The following is a 17,814-nucleotide window of genomic DNA, read 5'->3' as shown; positions in this document are numbered from 1 at the left end:
TCATTTCACTTGGTAGCTGAGGATGACGCCTAATGACAACCAACCTTTCTAAAATGACATATCTGAAGTTGATTCTCCAATACATTGGAACGTCTTGAATTATTATTTTAAAAACATACCTAGAGGGGCCAGAGAGATAGCATGGAGAAGGATGTTTGCCTCACATGCTGAAGGACTGTGGTTCGAATCCCGGCATCCCATATAGTCCCCCGAGTCTGCCAGGAAAAATTTCTGAGTGTAAAGCCAGGATTAACCCCTGAGGGCTGCCGGGTGTGATCCAAAAACCAAAAACCAAAACAAACCAAAACAAACAAACAAAAAAAGCCATACCTGGAGGTAGTAGCCTGATACTGTGGACTGAGACTGACAGTGGTTTGCAGACTCTTTCCCTAAACTGGCCCTAGGTTCTCTTTCTGGAACCCTAGAGAAAGGTGTAGGCAAAGAGGATAGGCCAGGGCTTTTAGAGTTCAATGTGAAAGAAGGAAATAGTTGGATATGAGAGTATGATCATTCAAAATCCATAATCCAGCTCTCCAGACAGCAATTCATTGCAATTTTATATATGTACTTGCAGTGCATTTACTAACCAACCAACTTAAAAGGCTCACCTAACATGAGACCATGCCAAGTGAGAAAGTTTTAAAATTACTTAGGTTATAAAAAGTTTTAGTGCCACAAAATAAACTTTTCATCTTATAATGCACCCCAGCCACTAAGAAAATGCAATGTTTATTTGATGAAATAATATTTAGCTCATAATCAGTGCTCATCAATTCTGTGTAGGAAGAGGGGAGGTAAGGAACTGAGGGGGTAAAAAGGGTAAAGGAATGAAAGAAGAATCCATGAAAAAGAAGTGGAAGGAGATTGAAGGAAAAGAAAAGGAAGTTCGGCTGCAAAGGAGGTAAAGGATGGAAGAAAAACTCAAATTGATAGGATTCACACATTGCTATTTTGGCAAGACCACAGAAAAATAAGAACATACCAAGTTTTCAAATTTCCAAAGTCATATCTGGTGCTAACAGTTCTGCTACTTAACAGTTCTCTCTATTAAGAAACTCTCCTTGTAGCTAATGTAAATCCTCTCTGCTTGATCTTAAGCCCACTTACTCTGGTTCTGTCTCAGAGGAGCAAGTGAACAGCTGATCCCAACACTTGGTACAATCATTCTTCAGACATTTAAAGAGAGTAAGTCATCACCTCATTGCCTTTTCTTCTTCCCCATAATAACCCCAATTCCCACAGCCTTTCTCCATGGATCCTGCCTCCTAATCTCTTAATCCAATGATGCATATGAGCACAAAGTTCAAAGTCGGTAAAAATAGCATGTTGTCACATGGCGGTACCAGCAGATCCAGAACAAACTCTCCCGACATGAGAGGCTTCTGTTTCATCTCTTCAGATACCCTCTGCAGAGTCCAGAGAGAGCCAGGATGAGCTGAAGCTGGTACACAGTTTGTACAGGTGTATCTTGCCCAGGTCTACACAGGAATGTCATGCTTTGCTGGGCACAGACATACCATCCAAAAATAAGCACTGCAGTTCATATTCCCATGAATTTTTAGTGAGTTTGTGCATGTTAATATGTACACTTGAGGGGATGGAAAGACTGTTTCATTAGCCGACAGTTTACAATGATACCTGGCATAGTAGTAAATAATCTCCAAATTGTTCATTCTGGACTATTCTCTGACTAAGTACTTAGGTGCTAGTAATAGAGAGCTCCTTCATCCAGGAGTTGGTACCCATGGATCCAGAACTACACAGCTTCTCTTCACTGTATTACTTATCTCAGTTGGCATTGCCTGGTAAAGGATCCTGTCTAGTCAATGTTGGAAAATCTTCTACCATCTTGGTAATGTTTCTCTTTCTTGTTGATCCACCCATTGCTCATCACACAACCCTTGTGGATCAACCCTTGTCACTTCTAACACTTCTTTTCAGGTGGGTTGGGTTGTATCATCTCAGCAAACCCAAAGTAATTACTTTGTCTTGGGGAGCACCAATAGTGATTCTAACAGAATGCTTTTTGTCTATCTAAAGAGAGCATTTTCTGGGCAGAGGAGTGGAAAATATATAGGCTAGTTACACACACCTCCTGTATCTTTTGGGAAAGGACAATAAGAAAGGCTAACCACAAAGGTCCCCCTGTCATTCTGATCCAGACATTCCCTTTAAGAGTTGCTTACATCGTCAGCCTGAAAATGCACCATCATCATTTCTTGAAGTCATTACTCAGACACACCCCCAATGCATTTTGTTTTTATTATCCCCATTTGAGGAAGGACTAAATGGAAGCAGAGAGCAGTAGCAATGAAGCAAATCATGAGCGGCTCTGATAAAGACTGAAGTCTGAATGCTTTCTGGAGTGCTTCTCTGTGCCAAACTATTTTTACTGCAAGTTTGTGCAGCTGCCTGCCATTTGAGAGAGACCAGTCCCAATGAACCAGTGCTGCACACAATGATTTCTTTCCACCCCAGAATGTCTCCAACTTGCCATGATTGGCTTGCACACACACCTCTGTGTGTAGATGTCATGTCCAAAAGAAATATTCTTTGTGCAGTATTCCTCTTCATAGACCTATATACCAAAATGATCTCCTTGGCTATGTGGAACCAGAATTATGATATCCAAGCCTCCTCACTATCCTAGAAATGACATTCTCCACTCTGACCATTAGTGATTACTTATACAATTTATACTTAAACTAAAATTTTCCAGAGCAAGTGCTGTTATTTCATGTAAGGTTGAATAAATATAACAAATGTGGGTGTGTCAGAAGGATATTCAGAGCGAACATACAAGACAAGTGTGATCAATGATTGATTGTTCTGGAGAGGGGTCTGCGGGAAGTAGCGATGACAAATGACAGAAGGGCTTTTATGATGAGTTACTCTGTGTCATTTGACTTTTTGCCATGTTCAACTATAACATTAAAGTATTATGCAAAGTGGGGCCACCAATTGACATTTTCTGAGTCCTGGCTATGTTTCAATGATTCTGAAGTGCTGTTTTGCTACCAAATCTACTTTCATCTTTATAACAGGCTGATGTCAAACCCTGCTTTATAAAAGAGAAACCGTCTCAGGGAGCCTCAGACACCTGGCTTTCTCTGCTGCTACACCTCCACAGAAAGGCAATTGAGCTCGGCCTTTTCTCATTCCCAAAGCTACACTCAGTTCCATAGCTGACGCTGACACGATTTTCATCTCTCTCTGAAGCAGCTAAATGGATAAGACAGCAACTTAGAGACGACTTCTCACAACCCACAGGAATACTAGCATCCTCATGAAACTTACTCCAAGTGAATCTACATCCTAAGGACTGTGGTAGCAGCTGAGTCTCACTAGCAACTGTCCCTTGGAGTTCAACATTAACTTCACTTAGGGTGCTTGCTCCTAAGTTTAGAGGGTATCTTCTCTCAACCACTTTCTAGAAACCTACAATTAGTGGGAGAATTTTAGGTGGAAGTGAAATGGCAGATTGATATCTTAAGTCCTGCATGCCATAAGAATCTGGGATGATTTCACAAGTCTCTCTTGCATGGTCACTCTGAGTGGTGACACTGCTTAACAGCAAGAATTGCAGAGGTAAAAAAGGTATTTGGCCTCATAAAGCACCACATGGGGGTGAGGGAAAAATTGGCAAACAAGTAGGCCGATATGTTCTAGGCCAAACAAGTACCATAGAGGTATACAATAAACTATTCTGATGGCATGACCATGGCTACTTTAGATCATGTAAGAGCTTTAGAGGAGATCAAATTTATCTAAGTGACAAGAATGACAAATATGTCTCCAGGAGCTACTGTCCTTTAAAACAAACACAGGTGTCTTTGGGATGGTCCAGTCATCACTCAATTTCTACTACCAGCCCCCCTTTCCTCACAACATGAAGTTCTAATGCCTGAAAGGAATACTGGAAAGGGTCCCTGAAATCTTCTTTATGCCATAATTCTAAGTATAAAAAATCAATTAGAGAGACAGAAGTCACTGTCAATGATTGGAAATGAAGTGTCCTATCTCTTAGCCTTTGCCTCTTCCACAAACTCAGATGTTTTTCCTGCCTTTTTCACTGCATCTTTCTCGCTCTGTAGTATCTCTTGCTCCAGGCCTACCTCTGAGGAGCAAATGGTAGATATAATTTCCCTTGTACCACCTTTTTGGAGTGATATCAGGAGTCTGGAAAGTTCAGAAAGGTAGAAAGGGGGGTGGAGGAAGAATCTGGAGCTGTTCCTGATGACTGGCATTCTCTCCTCCCACAAGTGAGTCCTGAGCAGGGCTTTGGGAAGCTGTGGGCTCTGGAAACTCAGAGAATTCTCCTAAACACTCTTCCCTGATGCAGCCAAATCAATACAAAGCTGTTGCATGCTCTGATCACAGCTCCGTTCAAAATAGTTTACAAAAAGGCTAACCACCTCTGAATACTAGCTTCTTAAACTGTGCGTCACAATGTCCTATGGTCACATTTAAAAAATATTTATTTTAAATATAATTCCTTGTGATTTTTTATGATGTAAGTAATTTAGTTGTGTATCTATTTTATCTGCTTATATGCCTGGGGTCATGTAAAAATTTCTCTAATAAAAGAGTTCATAAATAAGACAATTTTAGAAAGTTTTGCTATCAATAATGGGTTTATTTAGTGCATTTAAATATGCATTATGAAGTCAGGAGTAGTGCTCAACCCTTGTATTTTTTTTTCTATTCCTGGGACTTGAAATCCCCCTTCTAGCTCCTGCAGGTGTGCCCTTAGCTCTCCAAGCACAACTAAGTGTGTCTCCAAAACAATAAAAAGAAATAAATAATTATGATCTATAGTTTTAAACCTCAAAGAATTTTCTCTCCCAAACAGCTATTATATCAACTGCAAGAACATGTGCCTGGATTCTCTATGACAGTACAAAGCATTGTACAAGGATACTGATTCAAACCAAGTCAACCACACTATACAACATATTCTTCCTGCCTCCTTCAGGGACACAAACTTCTGGAAGAAGGTACACAAGCTCCTATAACACCAAAAGGTGTGGTGGATGCAGCCATGGAGGCATGGACTGGAGCCAAGAGAGTGAGTTAAAGGTTAGAAGAGGTAGGGACAGTACTGTTTTTAATAGGCTCATGGCACCCCATATGGTTTAAGACTAAGAACAGTAATTTCTGAGTGCAGAGCCAGGAGTAACCCTTGAGCATCATGGGGTGTGGTCCCAAATCCCAAATAAGAAGGGGGACTTGCTTAGTATATTTGGCAATCATTATAGGAAAGGAAGATCCATAATGTTGAATGAGGCAAAGTCTCAGGACAGAATGGGGTACCTGGTAGCTTTAGAGGAGAAAGTAGATTTGATTAGAGAGACCTGAGTTTCCAAGCAAAGAGAGATAAAGCATAGATTTAACCAACATGCTGAGACACTGAGCAGTTTTGAAATTGAGAAAACACATCATTAGGACTATATCTGAGGATGCTAAAAAGCCAGTAAGAGGGGTCAACTGGGACAGGGTGATCCAATTAAAAAGCCATCATATGCTTTCGAAATCATATAAAAAGTCAAATAAATTTAAGCACCAGGGTGAAATCAGAATGATAAGAAGGGAAGACCCAGGACTGGCGTGATAGAGCACTTAATTGCCTTACATGAGTCGAACTTGAATTTGATCCCCAGCATCCTATATGGCACCCTGAGCTTTCCTGGAGTGGTTCCTGAATACAGATCTAGGAGTAGGTACTGAGCACTGACGGGTGTAATCCCAAATTAAAATCAGGGGAAAAAAGTGAGGGGAGGCCCATTTATAAAGGCCTCATTTTAGAAAGAGCTTGGAGGCATGGACTCTAAATTTCAGCCTCAGGAAAAGAAATGTATAGATGTGGCAGTCAGTACTGGATAGGAAAAGACACTTGTGAAGTTCTCTAGTCAGGAGAGAGGAATCAGAAGCCAAAGACATTAAAGCTTCCCCATCTGGGGCTCTTCTGCTTCATGGATAAATCCTGAGCATTAATAACTCTTCTTTCGAAGATACACAGCTAGGTACAAGGGTCCCAGGGAGCATCTTAATTATCCCTGAAGTAGCAGCACAGCAGCTTGAGGGGTGAGGATCAAGAGCCCAAGAAACAACTATGTCTGGACAGAGGCTAACTTATTATGGAAAAGGACTTTCACCAAGTGCACCAGGCCCCAGATCAGCCATAGAGTTCTCCAGGTGTAAAGAGCTACATGGCATCTGGATCTTTCCGTTTGCAACACTGAGTCCTGCCTTCCCCTGCCTGAGCCCCACACAGCTAGAGATTCAGAGGATAGCACGGAGTTTCCAGGCCAGAATTTTCTGTGACAAGAGAGTGAGTTTTAAGAAATTTGAGGGGAGAAATGCAGGGATATGTATGGTTCAAAGGCACAGCACATGCCTTAGAGCTGTGATCCCTAGTACTGCAAAATCATTTCTCTCCTGCCTCCTTTCCTGGCTACTCTTCCTAGCATCATATATAGCTCAGGTCCACACTCTTGAGAGTCTGTCAGGAAAACTGTTTTCAGTCCACTGGTCCATACAGTCTTCAAACTCATCTTAAATCAGCCTTAAATCAACCAGTTTCACAGAATATGATTTTCATGAACACCAGGGCCTGGGGAATAAAAAAAAATGGGAGAATTGCCAGATTCAACTAAAATTTTCTTTGTTATTGGAAACTTCTGAGGTTTTAAATTCTGGTGTGTTCTTGCATGTGGGAACACAGAGGGAACCATTAGAACAGAAGGTACCTCAGGAGACCTTCCCCAACCATACTGATCTTCAGAATCATATTAATAAAGGTATCTTAGGGGTTGGCCTATGCTATCTACTTGGAGAAATTATCACAAGGACATATACTCAATAATATTTATATTTAAGGAACCAGAAATAATATTAATAAAAGCTAGCAACTGCTGAGAGCTTACTATAAGTCAGGCACTCTTCTAAATCCTTTACATATATCAATGTGTAATAGCATTTTCACATGCCTGTGATATTGATTTATCATTTTTCTCATTCCTGTTTTACAGAGGAAGAAACAGAGGCAAAGCAGTCTGAGATCCAAACAGACAAGCTCATGAGCAAGTAAGCAGGGATGTGAGGTCTGGTTGGAGATGGACGGGAGAGGAACTCAGACAGATTAATCTCCAATAGCATGATTGTCGACAGCCATAGAGGGGCAGAGGGAAACATTCTGACAAGGATTCAGCAAGAGAAGTCTCTAATCACAGCAAATAGACTCTTTCCTTTCATCCATCTGGTTCACAGATCTCCCCAGGTAGCAGTACAGGACATAACTTCCTGATAAAACCATGTAAGCAAACTATATGTGTATCTTGCTTTAAAACCAAATTAGAAGCATTGAGCACCAAAGTACATACACAGATGGCAATGAATAAAGAAAACTGTCCCTTTTAAAAGGAACATGGAAATACAGGTGGCGATTAGAGAAATCAGTTATTTCTCTTCTGTTCTCAAAAATACTGATCTCTAGCATGCCTGCATGGGGACCCAAATCAAAGAATCATTTTTTTTTTGTTTCAAGCATTGCAAAGACTCACTAGCCCCTCTAGTTACATGAGATTGCCAAAGACATGTCCTACCCTTTCCCACTTCCTCTCCTTGTTGAGAAGGATTATCACCAGCTTCGGGTGCATCTGGTAGCCATCTTCACTGAAGGACAGATTTCTCCCCTCAAAAGTGACATTAATCAGATACCTGGAAAGATAAAGTAAAAGGAAAGTTACCAGTATGAAGAAAGTATTCCAAGAAAATAAAGAGTTCAGAATACAGACAGGTAGATGGAAACAGACAGCCAAGTAACAAATGGCCTAGTGATATCTGGTGTGCTTCCTGTTTAACTGCACCATAAGAGTTTAATTGTTTACAGATAGGGATTTGTACAAAAGATGATGCAATCATTCAAAATTAAGGTGCTTGATTTTAAATTTACTCAACAGTTATGGCATTAATCAAATTAGTCTCTGAACATTAATTTTACCATTAATTGTGGGGGAAAGTGGGGAAAGAATAATATAGAAATCTACTGTATAAGGTTGTAAGAGTCAATGAGGAAATTTCCCATGGGACCTGGTACATAGTCAACTCCCAATCAGGATTAATAATTATTATTCAAAAAATGAGATGTATCCAGAGAGAAGGTGATGGAGACTAAGAAAGATGGCAGGAGGGGACTCTGGCACCATTTAGCTGAGGACAATATAGAGGTCAATGTAGAGTCAAGTCTTACCCTTTCCAGAAAGATTCAAAAGCTTTGTAAAAAACCCTTGTTAGGATCTCAGGTCAGATAGCTCAAAGCTCTTAGCTGAGAAAAGGGGGCAGCTCTCTAGGGCCCAGAGTCACCCCACCATGCACTGTGGCCAGAAACAGAGTAAGAACCATAGGGAGGGTCACTGCATAGAGCAATCCATAGGTATATGAACAGAAATATTGGAAATAATCAGGACCATACTGATGATATTGGCTTTCTTCTCATTACATGTACCCCACTTCACCCCATTCCCCTGCCATCTGCACTGATCTGCCAGAGTTCCCTCATTGGAAATTCCCATTGGCATGCTCATTACAGCTGCATTAGTGCAGCTGTGCTGCTAGTAATTAATGTCCCTTTACCATAATGGCCCTAGGAGTCGATAATGATTAGCTCGACATTCACAGGATGTATTGCACTGGTATTGCTGAAAGGAGCCAAAGGAATATCAGGCATTGCCAAGGGAGGACTGGAAGGTCTGGGAGGTGTGACCTACCTGTTAGTTTCCCAGTACTCTGAGGAAGAGAAAAATATTTGCCAATCACAGGAAGGTTGGCAAATCTCATTCACTGAAATCTCTAGACCCTTTCTGTTCCTTCCTGCTAGCCTTAAGTTAAGTCACAAGATTGCTCTGATGGGTACCCTGCAGCATTTATAAAGATGTCTGGCCACAGAGCACCAATATTCACCTCAAGTAGCCTTTCACACTTCTAGAGGAGCCTGGGGCATTTAATCCTAACAAATGTTGGTGTCATTCAGTTTCACAAAAGCAACACTCAAATGAAGTAGAGGTTTCTAAAACCTCAAAATCAAGAGAGAATTTGCAAATAGTCTATGTACTGCATCCAATGCCTCCCTTCTATGGTAGAACACCACTGGCCTCTTCAGCCTTTACTGAATACTCCCATGCTGAAAAATTATCGCTGCATCCCCAGCCTCAGCATTTCACTACCCAAGGACAGTTTGTGTCAACCGAGAGCTCTGCAACCCTTAATCTGGACAGCTGTAGTCTAATCTAAACCCCCACATAGAACAGCTTGGCAAGAAGTAGGGACATTTATCATGTATGCTTTGAAACTACATTTTAATCTTGGAAGAATCCTTAAGCTCATTTAGCTTGATAGATAAGGGAGCTGAAGCACAAAGAGGTCAAATTATTTGTCCAATGTCCCATAGCTAATTTGGAGCAGAAATAACATTTCAAGCCACATTTCCTGTCCCATGTTCTCTCTCCCACACACCCTGCTTCTCAAAAACACATCAGGAAGAACAAGCCCAGTACTCTTATGTTCCTATCATATATCAAGGCTGTGAGTTCTCCTCCTTCCCCTAATTTTATGCCCTTGGCTGAACTCTAGACATTTCCCATAAGAAAAAATATTAACATCTATAATCAGAACCCCTCGTTATGGCTTCTTCCCCATCTCAAAGGCTTCCCATTGTTTGCCTCAGTGTCACTAGATTACATCTGTCACACAGCAGAAGATCATATTCAAGTTTCCTGGAACTAACAACTTCCAAACTCTAACCAAAGTCCCAGACGATTTTTCCTGGGGAATAGAAGAACAAAAGTGTACAGCAAAATGTTTTAAAACAACAGACCTGCATTTAAGCACACAACATAATTGCTAGGGATAAAATGTCCTTACTATAACAATACTATGTCACTTCAAATAATTTCTGAAAGTCTCTGGAGAAAATTTACGAAGCATGCAAAAATATCTGAAAGAAAAGGGGTGAGGAAGAAGGAGAAAGGAAGAAATAATGAATAAAAATAGTGTGAGAGATGAGAAAAGTGGTGATCACAAACAAAAGAAGAAAGAGGATAAGAGGATAGTAGAAAATGGTGGTGGAATGAAGGGAGGGAGGGAATATGGGAGGAAAGGAAATAATTACCGGCTCAAGCACTCTCGTTTCCATCAGCCAAAACTTAGGATAACTGTGATGTTGCCTATAACACCATTAAGATTATTGAAAAGAAAGTGTCCGTTTCAGAAGGCAATTATAAAAGAGAAGTTTCTATAATAGTGCCAGTAGGCAGCAACTTGAAAAATGAAATGAAGATGTTTAAGATGACGCCTTAAAAAAGGAGTTGAGCTCATACATTGAGAAATTCAAACTTTCAGAAAATAAACCACTCTTCTGGGTAATATAAATGCTCTATAAATTTCTCTAGTTATTCCTGCTCTAGACCCTTCTGATTCCCCCTATAAATTTTCTTCTTCTGGAATATTCGCCTTCTCCCAGCTCTACTGCTTCATTTTCTTCTACTTAGGCACTTCTCACATATTTTACACTCATCAAAAAGAGTAATAACATTTTATGACAATCTGAAAACTATTCTTCTTCAAACTATCCTTTAATCTTTCAGATCCTCAGCAATATACAGATTAATCATTCACATTATGTTTCTCAGAGCCACCCAACACATAGTTTTCAGTGAAGGGGCAGCAAATATAGGAGTGGCATGGAACAAGAATGCCCTTTCTGGGCTGGAGAGAGAGAGATTTCAGGGGTTAAAGCATATGCATTGCATGAAACTCACCCTTATTTGATTTTGCCACTACATGATGCATGATCCATGGGATAACACTTAGAGCGCTTTCCAAGTACAAAGCTGGGTGTTTTCTCTGAAACTGTATGATATGACCTAGCCCTTCCACTAACCTAGCCCAAAAGGAAACTCTAAAAAAAAAAAAAAAAACAGCTAAAAACTGGATCCATTTACTATTAAACTTTGTACACATCACAGAGTATATGGTCACTTCCAGTAATGTGATCTAGGCACAAGAGCCTCAATTTTACATCTGTAAAATGGACACGACATTTTACCTTCTACTCATAAGATAAGGTGTTTGTGAAAATCAAATGATAGAGCAGACAGAAAAATAGTAGCAACTTGCTACATAATTAAGTCAAGAGGTTAACTGTAAAAAATAAATGAAAATGGCAATTTTAGCAGTGATTTTGGAATAGAATAACTCATATCTTGAGTTTATATGCTCTGCACTTGAAATTGATATTAAGTTATGTATCAACTTTACCTGAATAAAAAGGTATTTAAAAAAACGTGGCATAAAAAGGTTATATAAAAGAAATGCTCAAGAAAAGGATATATTCTGTGGTAAGAATATAGTACAATTTGAATTTCCAAAGTAAGGGACTAGTCTCATTTCTCATAGGTGAGTGAAAATGTGATGCCTACATTTTATCAAGGTTCTACCATCAGGGAACTTACTGGTTCCATGGAGACTGCACTCAGCACATAGAAAATGAACTAGGTCAAATGATCCTATTAATCATATCAACCTTTCATAAGAGCAAAGAATAGCCAACTGCGTTTGGGTGCAGCTGCGTATTGCCCACTTTAGAAATTAAAATCTCCAAGAACTCTTCCAGAAAGGTCGAAACTGTCATTAAGATCACGAGATCTTAATGGAATCTCTTTCTCTCTACATATGATTCTCAAGTGCATGGCCAGCAAACTTAGCTTCAATGGACAGAAAATTCAGCAGCTCTGCCTCTGGAAGCCCATCAAAATGTGGTTTATTGAAAAGAAAAGACAAGCCTTGTCTCTAGGATGCAGATTGACTCATAAGAAGTCAGATTACATAGCTCAGAAAATGCTATTATTACAGAAAACCCTGGATTATAAAACTGGAAGAGAATGTGAAACTATCTAATGGCAATTCATTCTCACACTCATTCTCGTTCTCTCTCTGGCTCACTATCTATATTTATCCACCCCACTTATCCATCCATCCATCCATCCATCCATCCATCCATCCATCCATCCATCCATCTATCCATCCATCGTCTCCCAACTTGCTTGGGGCTAATGTTCATCTTCTAATTTCCAACAGGTTAGAGTCATTGTTAGAGCCATGATCCACTGAAGAGAAAATAGTTCTGCATTACCCTAGAAGTACCTTTTGCTGTTCATTCTGTGCACCACTTCACTGTGCAAAGCTAAACCTGACTGCAGAAACTAATGTTCATCTTCTCACTTTATTTTGCTGAAAGAGCCACAGAGTCCCAGGGGGCTTAGAGCTAGCGCATTTGTTTTTCTAAGATCAAAGTCAAAGCCTAGGAGGTCAGGAAAAGGCAAAGCCCTATGTCTCTCAACTAGGACCTTGCTATTCAGAGTTCATCCATCCCAGCACATCCTCAGTGACAATGATAAAGGAGCCTGCCCTGGAACATTCCTAACAATACAAGAATGCAGACCCCACAATACTCACACTGTCCAGCACAGATTTACAGGGTCATAAATTTTGAAAATTTGGGGTCTGGAGAAATAGCTCAGAGCCTAGAGAACCTGCCTTGTGAGCGCATGCCCACAAGTTCAAATCCCTGATGTCCTCCATGTGTTGAGTACAATCCAGCCAGCTCTCCTCTCATATTCCATGATGTCACAGGCAATAACTAACTGTGGGGTGTGTGTAAGCCAGGTGTGAGATATGTGTCAGCACCACAAAAATGGAATGTAACTTCCAACAAACACAACTGAAATGATGTGTTAGTACCATGCCTTGAAATGCAACTTCTGGTAGAAATTTGGTGAGTACATCAATCTAACCAAGCACCACAAATAATGGCTTGTGTGTCACAAAATGTGTGTTCCCTAGTGAGCACATGTGCAAGCACCAAAATTAAACATGTATAAAAGTCAGAGAGCATCGCCACCTGATCAATGTAAGGATCCCCCCACCTTGTAAGTGTCATAGTGAGGTATGTGTGCAACCCCTAGTAATCAAAACAACAGCAAAGACAATGAATGAAAGGGGTAAATTTAAATGGACTTAGTTAATGTTGCTGGAGTGGAAATAAGACAGCGAAGTCCCTTACCCCATCTAATCATTTTATTTTAAGATGAAGCAAATCAAGCTCAGGGGTTATGTAGACTTTCCAAATTAAGATAGGTTGGAAACTGCATCTGGGGTCAACAGCACCCTCCTCCATTGATGGTTGTATTCACTTACTACATGACTCAAAATGGGACCATTCTTTATTCACAGTGATTAAGAGCAAAATAACAAGAGGCTTGCAATCTTGAATACTGGTGGCTTACAGTTTTCTTGTTCTGAAAGTCAATGACTTCCTAATTATCTTTGCTGTGCTACTTACCTACTATAGCTACTGTTTTCTCATCTATAATACAGATATAAACACCTTAACATGGTAATCAGTAGGGATGTCCCTAAGGATACTGTCTATCTCTTCAGTGCACCTCAATGATACCACTGCTAGATTAAACTCCAACATCCAACTGGTAAAAGGTTTTCGATAAATTTTATATATATATAGTGTGTGTGTGTGTGTGTGTCTGTGGTGTGTTGTAACACAGCTCTGGATGGAGCTGGATGATGATGGGATGGAGAAGGGCCTTTCTCCTCCTTCAGCCCAGGCCATGCTCCTCCAACTCTCTTCAGCTGGCGGGTCTTAGTGTGGTGGAAAAGACTCACAGGCCGGTTTCAGAAGACATCAACTTTATCCAGACCCTAGCCAACAGATGTGGCTTCTATCATAACCTATTTAAGCATGCTCTCTTCAGCTTGCCCTGCATCTTAACTTCTCTCGCCATGTCTCCTCCTGCTCCTCCTTCCTCCATCTCCCTTTCTCAGTCCTCCTCAATCTCTCCTCCAAAACCTCTTCCTGCCCCTGAGGTAATCCTCTGGATACCTCCCAAAGACCCCTCCCAAAAATGGGCAGGTCTTACCCCCAGGCTAGGTTACATAGGAAGATGGGGATGGGGTGAAATATATGTAATATATATATGCTTTCTCTAGAAATGAAAGAAACATTTTCACAAAAAATAATAAAATTTAAAACCTTTAAGTCCACCTAATACTGGGGCTGAAGAGACAGTACAGTGGGCAAGGTACTTGCTCTTACATGCCTGACCCATGTTTGATCTTATCACTCTATATAGTACCATTGAGCACTGCTAGGAACAATTCCTGAGTTTGGACCCAGATGTAAGCCCGGACACTTCTGGATGTGGCCCCAAAACAAAACAAAACAAAACCCAAAAGCTACCTAATAGTAAAGAGAGAGTACAGATGTTTGCCTTGCTAGTGGTCAACCCTAGTTCTATCTCCAGCACCACACAGGATCACCCCAAGCACCACCAGGAATGAACCTTAGATCATAGAGATAGGAGGAAGCTCTGACCACCATTGGATATGGCCATAAATAAATAATAAATAAAGCTATTAAAATCATTCAAGAAATAGTATTGGGGAAAGAGTCATACATTTAAAAAGTAGAAGCTCACTTTCATGTTTTGGTGGACTGAACAAAATGTCTGGCTTTCTGTACATTTGGAATCATCTCATAAATAAGGTTATTTCAGAGGTAGCCAACCCAGGCAATGTGGTTCATGTTGGTAGGCCTCAGCCAGGAATAATTCCACTGAGGCAACCAAGGAGCTCTTGTGAAGTCCAGCTCAGAATCCAGGTCTCTTTAGTAAGAACACTATATTGCAGTGAATGGCCTGGATAATATCATCCTAGTTATATAGAATAAAAATGATGAGAATAAGTGGGCCCCAAAGGAAGTCCATTTATTTTGGAACGTGACCACAGTGTCCATCGTCATCAAAACCAGCAGCAAATAAGACAACAGGCTGTGTAGTCAAAAGGCCTCCATGGAAACCCCATGTCTTCCTTGAGTGACAATCTTTTCTAGGTACTTAATTATTTTGTTCTTGCCAACAACATTTTCTACAGGGAAAGGAATTTAAAGAAGTTTGAAAAGTTTCCTTTGACACAGAATGTCACCTAGAAAAATATAGTAAGCCATGCTGTAGAACAAAGTAATTAGAAAAGCCAGTTTCCCCACACTGTCCACAGCTGTCCTTTTCTTTTCTTTCTGTACAATGATACCTAGTAGAAAACCTCAGGGGAAAAAAACTAATTTAAAGAGATTGTAATATTAATTTATAATTACTTAAGACAGGCTAAAAATAGGTTGTTTTAGAATGGATGAAACATTCTCTCTGAAATTGTGTTTATACCATTAATTTTTTTTAGCAAACTACTCTTCACAAATCATAAAAAGTTCAAGTTGAGGCTAGTCCACATTTTACTTATTTAAATTTTAAATCTGTGGTGTTAAATAAATAAGTTATTAAAATATCTTGACAACTGACTGGTAGAAATTGAATACACTTTTTTTCCTGCTGGCAGTTAATGCTGTGCCCTGGCCCCATCATAGTATGGGCTGAATCACACTGACTTAAGGGGTCACGTGTCCATTCTACTATTTATTTCAATGAAAAAGTGCTTCTAGCCTCTCATCCTAACAATGAAACACTTCTGAGCACTATTGCCTGGATATTTCTCATGACTAAAGGCCATGATTGAACTTCACCTGACCTAAAAGGAGATAGAACTATTGTATATAGTCACTCCAGACTCTTTCCTCAACTATGAGATGGTGGAGAATATTCCCCATCCTTTAGGAAGATGTTCAGTCAGAAAGTCTGAGTGACTCTGCCATCAGCTATGAGGATCTCCTCACTTGCTACCAATATGTGGGGGTACAATATTCAAGCAATATCTAAGGATTAATTCCCTGAACTTTCAGAGTGTTCAACTTCAGTTATACCCAGGAGCTGTTCTCAATTGGTAAGACCTCCTACTTACGAATAGATGAAATTGCCCCACTATGGCACCAAATGCTTGGTGATGAGAAAAAAGAATATGAAAGACAAACAGTAAGTTCAACAAAGAGAAAAGGAAACTAGTACCTAGTGTACTAGTTTGAAAGTAGTGTGAAACAAACACACACACACACACACACACACACACACATCAACATGCCCTATAGTGTGCTATGAAAAGCAAGGACATAGCCTTTTTTTTTTCTCGTAAAGCTCTGGCCTCCCCATTGGGTAGCTACATGACCTTACACATTCTGTAGCCATTCTTTCTGGCTTGCTCCCATAAACACTTTGGTGACAATAGTGCCTGTACCAGCCTCCCAGGACAGTAAGAAAGAGTCATAAGTTAATATACACTAAACACTCAGAGCTACTGTACACATTGACCAAGGAGGACTCAGCAGTGGGATGGTTGTTATTACTCTGATGATTTTTGGCTATTTTTTCCTGGGTTTAGAGGAGGTTATAAGTTGGCAGGAACTAGAGGAGCCAAATCTAACCTTCCCTGTTTAGAGCTGGCTCCTTGAGGGCTGTAAGGTGCTGTGACTCTTTGGGAACTGAGAACAAAGCTTGATTTTTCTGCCTGTGACTCTCTGCTTTTCTGTATGGTCAATAGTCCACTGCTCTGCCCTTAGTCCCACAACATGGAACCTCTGAGTCCTGGTGTCATTGGCTTTTAGTGCTCTAAGCAATATCTTCTGCAAGGTTTCTTTACATGGAATCACTTTTTCATATAGATTCGATCTAAAATTTACTTCCTGAGGAAGACAAATGATAAGCTCACAGCCACACAAATTTAATCTAGAACAAAATGGCTCCTCAGAGTGACTCTCATTCTGACTTTCTAGAACCTTCCTTTGAACACCGTGACATGCTCTTTAAAAAATCCCTCTCAGAGGGGCAACCTCATACTTGTGTGTTCCAGGGAGTTAGAGCTGCCAGAAAATAAAGTCTACAGAACACAAACTGCCCCACCCCCCACCCCCATTTAGGGACAGTGCATGGAGCCTGGAATGGAAGAGCACTTCTTTCTGGTCCTCCTGTTCACTAAAACTGAAAACACCTGTAGAGATGCTCCAGAAATCCCAAATTCCTCCAGGCATCCCAAAAGGTGAAAATACCAGTGGGGAGCACTCACTGGCTCTTTTGAAAAACATTATTGTCACTGGATGTTTGTTTCCCTTATTAATTCTTATCTTCAAGGTGCATATAAATTAAAGTAACTTTCTTTTTTCAAAAGCACTGAATACATTTCTTTTTCTCTGTACCAGATAGGTGCGAAATGTTGGCATGTAGACCAGCAAAGGTCATCAGATGAGGAAATGGAACCTTCTCGGAAAATATCTCCACACATCAAAAGATTGCTGAGTACATCATATTTATTCTTTATACCTGCTAATCATTTTAAGGGGGAGTTGCCTTTAGGTCACTAATTTGAACTTATAAACTGGCAGCATTCCCCACATGCCATTCTAACACTAGTCAAACAAAATAAGAAGAGATTTCAACTTTGCCCATAGCCTTTTTCTCCTTGTGTACTTGCAGACTGAGGTTTAAAGAAGCCCTTGCTCAAGAATCCATGTCATTTTATTGTTAAGATTTTTTGCAGAAAAACAGCCTTTTCTGTTATAAAACAAAACTCTATTAAAAAAATTTTTTTAAAAAGGATCCAAAGTAACATGATCATTGCTAGCAAGAGAAAAGGACAAGAAGGATTTCATCTCTTGAGGTTTTGCCATTTTCCACTTTTCTCCTTGGAACTTATCTCCCCATGCTAATACTCTTTAGGTAAGCAAATAAGCACATAGACAAATATCTCCATCCACATGGCAACCCCTCTGATATGACATGGCCTTAATTCCCTGCTCTCTCCCAC

General features: G+C 40.2%; 1 protein-coding gene across 1 annotated transcript in view; it reads right to left on the bottom strand.

Moving 5' to 3' along the window:
* Nucleotides 1–17,814, bottom strand: part of GRIN2B (glutamate ionotropic receptor NMDA type subunit 2B) — a 358,092-nt gene that overhangs the window by 137,808 nt on the left and 202,470 nt on the right. The window contains exon 3 of the mRNA XM_049783310.1: nucleotides 7,605–7,719. Coding sequence (XP_049639267.1) covers nucleotides 7,605–7,719 — 115 coding nt within the window. The remainder of the gene's footprint in view (nucleotides 1–7,604; nucleotides 7,720–17,814) is intronic.

The sequence above is a fragment of the Suncus etruscus genome, chromosome 11 (assembly GCF_024139225.1).
Source record: "Suncus etruscus isolate mSunEtr1 chromosome 11, mSunEtr1.pri.cur, whole genome shotgun sequence".
Taxonomy (NCBI): Eukaryota; Metazoa; Chordata; class Mammalia; order Eulipotyphla; family Soricidae; genus Suncus; species Suncus etruscus.
This window is presented reverse-complemented; position numbering and strand designations above follow the sequence as displayed.